General features: G+C 27.1%; 1 protein-coding gene across 1 annotated transcript; it reads left to right on the top strand.

Annotated features, from left to right (window-relative positions):
- Positions 1–3,521: 3,521 nt before the first annotated feature.
- Positions 3,522–7,918, top strand: LOC127246088 (probable aldehyde dehydrogenase). The gene is made up of 16 exons (XM_051267295.1): positions 3,522–3,745; positions 3,975–4,054; positions 4,156–4,259; positions 4,349–4,416; positions 4,750–4,807; positions 4,890–5,003; positions 5,107–5,190; positions 5,517–5,621; positions 5,814–5,927; positions 6,190–6,321; positions 6,435–6,524; positions 6,652–6,741; positions 7,036–7,245; positions 7,341–7,451; positions 7,518–7,597; positions 7,685–7,918. The coding sequence occupies exons 1-16, from the start codon at positions 3,681–3,683 to the stop codon at positions 7,821–7,823; spliced, it is 1,644 nt and encodes a 547-aa protein (XP_051123252.1). The 5' UTR covers positions 3,522–3,680; the 3' UTR covers positions 7,824–7,918.
- The last annotated feature ends 688 nt before the right edge of the window (positions 7,919–8,606 follow it).

The raw sequence follows: 8,606 nt of genomic DNA, 5'->3' as shown, positions 1-8,606 counted from the left end.
ATTATATTTAAACATTATTTTTAAAAAATTCAATAATTTTTTTAATATAATTCATAATATTATTAAGTTATATATTAGATATATGTGTTTGTTTTGTGAAAATAATATGAATAAATATTTTTTTTAAAATATAAAGAATTGTGTAAATAATATGAAATTAATAAATGTGTAATGTATTAATTTTTTATAAAAAAATAGAAGAAAAAAACGAAAAGAACACACCAATCATAATTTACTAGGTATGCTCCTTTAATTATTTTTATTTATTTATTATTTATAAAATCGTTGATTTTTCCGATAAAGAAAATGTAACAAAAGAATTTGGTTTAATATTTTAAGTGTTATTTATGTTTTATTTTTTCATTCCTATATCAAATTAAGAATAAAAAATAATCGATTAGTCAAAATTATTAAAGTGTAATTCCGAATAAATTGTTGATTTATATGCAACGATTAATTTTCTTTTGATTCCATTTTGTTCGCAATACTCCTTAACTACTATTATATAAATTTACCTCCAAGATATGCTTTTAAAGATTTGATGGCAAATCAATATTTCTTTGTTTTTCTTTCTTTGGCAGGTTGTGTAATGCCCCGATTTCGGAGATTATTAAATAATACTCCATCCGTCTCAAAACTATGATCTTATTTGAGTTGGACACGAGATTTAAAAAATATTGATATTATATTGATAGTAGGTAAAAAGTACCGGTAAAAGATTTTTTTATCCTTGTGAATGTATTAGTGTAAAAAGTAGTAGCATTTTTGTGTAATAATAATGAAAATATAGGAATAATTTGATGGTGACATGAGTATTTATGGAAATAAGACTGTTGGTTTTGAACGAACAGATAAACAAGACTATTGTATTGGGATATAGAGACTATTATTATGTCATATAATTTTTTTGATTATATTAATGGAAACAATAAATTAATATTATGGAATAAATTATATTTCTATTTTATATATTAATTATAATTGAAGAGATTTTGAATAAATAAATACCGGGATATTTATTCAAATTTTTTATTAATATTATTATTTTTAGTACTATTTTTATTATATAAGTTTGGATAAATATAAATTATTAATAATATAGGAGGATAATAATAATAATAATATAATTATATATATTAGTTAACAGACAAACCAAATCGAGCTTTAGTTCGATGTGACAGTAATATTCCGATTTGAGTCGACCAGATCGAATAGTTCAATTTGATATCTATGTAACATTTTTTCATACCGATATCTAAGGTACAATGTCTACTATAGAATAAAATTCGTATCATCCCTACAATATACCGTATCGTATCACCTCTACAATGAATCATTCAAACCTTATATTCAATTTTTGACTACCAAATATTTTAACATTGTTACTTTCGTTTCAAAACATTTTGAATCAACGAGGCCCAACAATATTGAACGAATTCCGAACAAAGAGTTCGATGTTGAACAAACAACCGAAAACGTTAAGCTAATGTTGAGACCATCGAGCGAGGCTCGACGGCATCAAACGAAGTCCAATTACATTGAGCGAAACCCATGCATGTCGACAATGGCCCAACATGTCACAAACCGTGGGTTAGGTATTTGGGCCTTAAAGGTGAGCTTAGAGATGACATCTCTCAAGCCCAATGGGTTGGACCCTTAAAAAATGTTCACATGATAGATGGTAGTCTAAAAAATAATCTATAAATAAGGTTGAATTAGAAGATTTGATTTTTTTATTATTGTAAACAAAAAAAATGACCCTATTCACTTTACATAATTTTTAATAAAAATATATTAATTTTTAAAAAATATTATATCAAAATATTATTTGAACAAATTTTAAACCAACATTTTATTTCAAATTATAAAAAAACAAAATATGTAAAATTCGCATTATCATTTCATTTTTTACTCTTTTTTTTTCTTGCATATTTTTCAGCATTATTTCACTTTAATTCATTTTCGATAATTTCTTTTGGTTTTTTCCATTCCAATTGAGTTAAATTATCTACACTTTTATTATTTACATTTTATAAAATTTAATTTAATTATCATATAATATTTTTAAAGTATATATATAAATATGTAAAATAGATCATCATATTTTTTTATAATTATAAAAGATACTTATAAATATAAAAAAAATACTTATAAAATATATTTAATAAATTTATTACAAAATTTATATAATTAAATAATTATCTTACTGACAAATTATATCTTACGTATTTTAAAAATTAATACCCACTCCCCTTCCCTCTCACAATAAATGATATATTTTCTATTTTTGTCTATCTTAGAGATATTTTTTATTTTGAATAAAATTTATTAAATTAAAACATATTTAACAATATAATATTCATATTGTATATTTTTTTATTGCGATATAATTTTAAAATATTTAAATAGATATTCTAATTTTTTTAATTATATATTAAATTTATTTTAATATTATTAATTATATAATAAAATAATATTACAATTCACTATTGTTAACTAAGTAAACATTATTATTTTAAATATCGCGTCCCTAGTGAAAGATGTCAATTATCTTAAAACAACATAAAGTATTCTAATTATGCACTACGTGAAGATCATGCCGATCAAATAAATTATAATTTAGTATAAATAAAAAATATTATTTTTTTCAATTTTTCCATTTATATAATATTATTTGTACGGTATATAATAATTGTATAGAATTTTGTTGAGAATAGGAAAAGATAAATTATATTATACAATCTTCTATAAAAATGGCTTCTATTATAAATTCCAGGCGTTTGTTTGTTTATATTTATTTACAAATTTTCAAATGTCCATTTTTAATAAATATATATTATTTTTTATTATAAATAACTTTTAAAAGATAATTAAATATTTTTAGAATTTTAAATACTAATTTAAAAACTTTAAAAAAATTAATTTAAATATTAAAAAAAATATACTCATATTATTTTGTGTGTTTTATTATTTGTTTTTTTTTTGAATTCATAGATAAAATTATATTTATTTTTTCCAAAAATTATTAAATTAAATAAAAAAAATGAAATTGTCATTGAATATTCCAAAAATTTATCATGTTAAATTAATTATTTGTATGCCCTTTAAAAGAAAATAAAAAATAATATTTTTTACTAAAAATAAAACAAAAATAAAATTTAATAATAATAAAATTGAAAAATAAAAATAAAATTGATAACAGAGCTAATAATATTTTTTTTTATCAAATGTAGTAATATTTATATATATAATAACAATATTTACATACATTAATCAATTTTTATTAAAATATAATTTTAAAAGATTAATTATCATATATTTATTATAATTTTAGTTCAATAATTTTAAAATCCAACCAACTAATTTTTTTAATTTAAATTTTGAATTGGTTGCGGTTAGTATTTTTTATAGCAAAAGTCAAAAGTTAATAAATAATTAATAAACAGGATAATTACAAATGAACTGAATAAGTAAAAAATGGGATATATATTCCCAAAATTGGTTGCTGTAAAATTGGCTATTTTCCAGTTCAAAATAGTATACTCAACAGATCTCTCCGTATTTCTGCTATAAATTCTTCGATTTCTCATTCACTGGTTACTACTTTCGTCGAAATCTCTGTATTCTTGTTTCTCAATCATTGTTTAGGGCTTTCATCTGCAAAACAAAGAGAAATCAAGATGTTTGGATTAACTGTTGCTCGATTTCTGAAGCAAAATGGTCTCAATCCTTCGAAGTTTTCGAGGTACGATCGTAATATAGTTTTGGCGGATTTGATTTGTTTTCGGTATACTATCAATTCTCGTGATATGTACAGAAAATTGGACAAATTTTTTGATTAGTTTGAGAAAATTGTACAAACTCTTTGATGGCTTTTTTCGTTTAATTCTTTTGGGGATTTTTTGATTAAGTTCTCGAAAATGAATTAATGTTGCTGTCGATGGAATTTGACTCTCTTTTGTTGTATATTGTAGACTTGCGCATTCCTTACCTTTTGCAACAGTGAAGGTCGAAGAAATATCGGGTTCACAACCTGCTGAAGTGTTGAATTTGGGTACCAAAGCAACTCTTAAATAATTTCTCATTTCATTGTTAAAATAACTATTTGATTATGCAATTTTTGTATCATAACGTCTTGTTTTTGTCTCTTTTTAGTGCAGGGAAGCTGGACTAAATCTTCGAACTGGATCACCATTCCCGATCCTTTGAATGGTGAATCATTTATTAAAGTTTCTGAGGTTGATGAGAAGGGGATACAGGTATGCATCATATAAAGGTTTATATTGGCTTTGTGTCTTTTTAATAATAAAAAGAATATGTCTGAAAAGATATTGTAATATTTATGCAGGCTTTTGTGGAAAGCCTTAGCCGGTGTCCCAAACATGGTCTGCACAATCCATTTAAAGCCCCGGAAAGGTTAGGTTTTGTTAACATACCTTTGCTATGGAAAATTGTTCATTTCTTCTGTTATTGTTGCTTGTCATCTATGGCTGTCTGAATGTATGTCTTGAAGTTGGGAGAATACTGTTTGAGATTGTATTCTGTAAAATAGGCTGAAAAAGGATTTTGTGATTTAAATTGCTGCAATCTGGAAATTTTTGATGGAATTTAGACATACTTGAAATAAAATTAAAATGAGAGTTATGGGGAAACTGTGTTATCGTGCTATATTTTCACTTTTCTCCGAGTTTTAACTTCATTCAAATGAGTTTTAACTTCATTCAAATTCTTGTTAAACTAACATTTCAGGTACCTTATGCTTGGGGATGTTACGGCAAAAGCAGCTAACAAGCTTGGCCGGCCTGAGGTGACATTTTAGTCTCTCATTTTGTAGTTTGAGAAATTTTGTCTGATGTAATACTGGTAAATTTATTTGTGTTTGCTGCTAGGTTTCCGATTTCTTTGCCAAGTTGATACAAAGGGTCAGTCCAAAGAGTTACCAACAGGCCCTTGGTGAAGTTACTGTCACTCAAAAATTTCTTGAAAACTTTTGCGGTGATCAGGTAATTATAAATAATTAATGCTGTTTTATTTGATGGATCTTATGTAATATATTTCCATATCTCATATTCCAAATCCAATTATATATTTATCAAAATATGGCAGGTTCGTTTTCTAGCTAGGTCATTCGGGGTGCCTGGAAATCATCTCGGCCAGCAAAGCCATGGTTTCAGGTGGCCTTATGGACCGGTAAGTCAAAAAATATATCAATTTTACCTATCGATGATCAAGAAATTTTACGTGATATGTACATATATAATGTGGGAAAAAATAAATTTGGATACTCATCACTGTGGTCTGAAATGACTGTGCACTTTATGCACGTTTGCCTTGCTTGTATTCTTGTTGCATTAGCCTATGGCTGCATCTAAAGACTAGGATGTCTATTGGTGTATGCTGCATGTGAGAGAGGTAGTTTATTTTTACCTATTTGCTATGATTTATGTATGTGCTCTCTTCCTCGAAAATTTTTATGGGGCCAAAATGTCTTCAATGGTGTTTTTTTGTGTGTTTAGGTCACAGTCATTACTCCTTTCAATTTTCCTTTGGAGATTCCGGTCCTTCAACTAATGGGTGCGCTTTATATGGGAAACAAACCTCTTCTCAAAGTTGATACCAAGGTAAACAAACTACTACTGCTTGATATCTTTCTTCATTTTGTGAACATACGACTCCCAATTGGGTAGGTGAACAATCTTTTTCTAGAGAACCCCATTACATACACATAGATCCTTTAATCCAATATAGTACGAAATTACAAATACTTTGAAGGGAAAAGATATGTTTTCATTCGCATATCCTTGTATTCATAGGTCTCCATTGTTATGGAACAAATGCTACGTCTGCTTCACGAATGTGGATTGCCAGTAGAGGATGTTGATTTCATAAATTCTGATGGGAAAACCATGAACAAACTTCTCATGGAGGTTAGTTTTTCAATTTACAAACTTCTGTTGGGAATGGATTTAAATATGTCGCCCATGTATAAATATGAGGTTTTTCAATTTTATTTACCCATAATGTTAGTACAAATTTAACGATGTACACGAACTTTCTTTCATTTGTATTTCTTGTCAAAAGAATGCTAAAAACCGTACAATGTCATTGTACAATGTCATTTTGATCTTTTTTATTTTATTTTTCTCTTTGAGCAAATTTGTTTTTAAATGTCTCGATATAAATTACCAGGCAAAACCACGAATGACACTCTTCACTGGTAGTTCAAGAGTTGCCGAAAAATTGGCTCTTGACCTGAAGGGTAGTATCAAGTTGGAAGACGCTGGATTTGACTGGAAAATTCTAGGACCAGATGTTCACGAGGTTTTATCATTCACATTTTATTATTCTAATATCTTGCATTCTGTCTTAACAATTGTTAACTTCAGTGTTCCCTTTCTTGAACCTTTTTTTTTTTTTTTTTTTTTACTGTACAGGAGGATTACGTAGCGTGGGTGTGTGATCAGGATGCATATGCATGCAGTGGTCAAAAATGTTCGGCACAATCATTGCTGTTTATGCACGAGGTAGGCCATATGAATCTGTCTTGAAATTTGATAATTCATGGAAGTCTTTTGTTTGTAAGCCTGTATTTTTTATAGCACTCTTCTCTTGAGTGGTGTGTAATAGTTTCCGTACCGTTCACTTTCACAGAATTGGAGCAAAAGTTCACTGTTACAGAAGTTAACTGATCTTGCGGCCAGAAGGAAGTTGGATGATCTGACTATAGGTCCAGTTCTTACAGTAAGTTACTTTAATTAATGTTAAATTATAGGTGATAAAAGATGTTTTGTGTGTTTATGCTTTTGTTATGTTTTTAGTTTTGATTTTATTGTTATATGTATATATATTGTCTATTATATATTGTACTTTTTTGATAATATGTTCGAAAAATTATGTATCTTTAGAACACTACGTGAACATATTCTTAATCTTTTGTAACCAACAAGGCAGCTGTGGTTTAATTCTAAATAAGATGTTCGGAATAGCATATCATATAAGATCTCTAATTTCAATTTTTTTTTTTTTTGTACACAGGTTACGACGGAAGCAATGCTTGGTCACATGAATAAATTGCTTGAGATTAAAGGATCGAAGCTCTTGTTTGGTGGCGAACCCTTACAAAACCACTCTATTCCTTCGGTGTACGGGGCCATAAAACCTACAGCTGTGTTTGTTCCTTTAGAGGAAATACTGAATGAAAAAAATTATGAACTAGTAACGAAAGAAATTTTTGGCCCCTTCCAGGTATATTACGATAAACTTTTGTTTTAATCTTATGAAATATGATGTTTATATACACCACGTTGTCTCACTTTTGGTTATATATGCCATCTTTATAGGTTATAACCGAATACAAACAAGATCAGCTTCCATTAGTGCTGAATGTCCTTGAGAAAATGCATGCCCATTTAACCGCTGCTATAGTTTCTAATGATCCGTTGTTCGTACAAGTAAGTTGAAATTTACCAATAGTTTATATATATATATATATATATTTACGAATTGTCAATTTGTAGGAGGTGGTCGGTAATTCGGTGAATGGAACTACTTACGTCGGAGTAAGAGCAAGAACAACGGGGGCCCCTCAAAATCACTGGTACGTTGATCCTTAGGTTATGGAAAATTCTTTTTCCTTTATTACATAATCATGAACTTATATCGCGAAAATGATTGATAAATTTAGGTTTGGCCCTTCGGGAGATCCGAGAGGCGCCGGAATTGGTACTCCGGAAGCCATCAAGCTCGTCTGGTCGTGTCATCGCGAAGTTATATATGATGTAGGTCCTGTTCCTCATTGCTGGACAACTCCCAAATCGACCTAAATTAGTATATTTTGTAGATAAAACGAGTTACTGATTTTCTGATGATGAGACTTAATTTAGTAGAGTTAAATTACTACTTAATTTTTATGTTCTTATTTTTTGTCTTTCGTATTTCCTTTTTATATATTAAGAATTTTTTATCAAAAGTAAAAAAATAAATTGAGAAAATAAGTAAAATTAGGCCAATGATTTTTTGTGAAGTTTAATCAGAACGTACATCATAGAATATTCATTGAATATTATTTTGTAAAATAACTTAAAAGATAAAACATTATAGAATATTCATCCAAAACTATTTTATAAAATAATCTAAAATATCTGGATAGAATATTCATTTAACATTATTTTGTAAAAATTTAAATAGTTTTATACATATAAATAAATATTTGTTTAGCAATATTTATAGCACGGACAACATACAATTAATTATGCTATCTTACTGAAAATTATATATATAACCTTTATTTGTTTGAGTTTAAGGGTTTTGATTTATATTAATTTAATAGATAATGATTATGTTAGTTTAAAAGTGTAATATATAAATTTTTTTTTATATACTTTGGTAAAATAATAATAATATTTTGAATTTTTTTTCTAATAAAATAAAGCAGTTTTAAAAAATATTTTAGTTTCAAAAATTAAACTAATTGTTTTAAAAAGAAATTTATAAAAAAAAATGGAATAAAAATTGTACTGATATGTTTTTCGAGGCGAATAGTAATAGTATTAAGATGAGAAAAAGGGTTTTAATTGGGCGAAAAGTATATTTGCTCCTTATCGTCA

Source organism: Andrographis paniculata, unplaced genomic scaffold (assembly GCF_009805555.1).
Source record: "Andrographis paniculata isolate CXL003 unplaced genomic scaffold, ASM980555v1 Contig26END, whole genome shotgun sequence".
Classification (NCBI taxonomy): domain Eukaryota; kingdom Viridiplantae; phylum Streptophyta; class Magnoliopsida; order Lamiales; family Acanthaceae; genus Andrographis; species Andrographis paniculata.
This window is presented reverse-complemented; position numbering and strand designations above follow the sequence as displayed.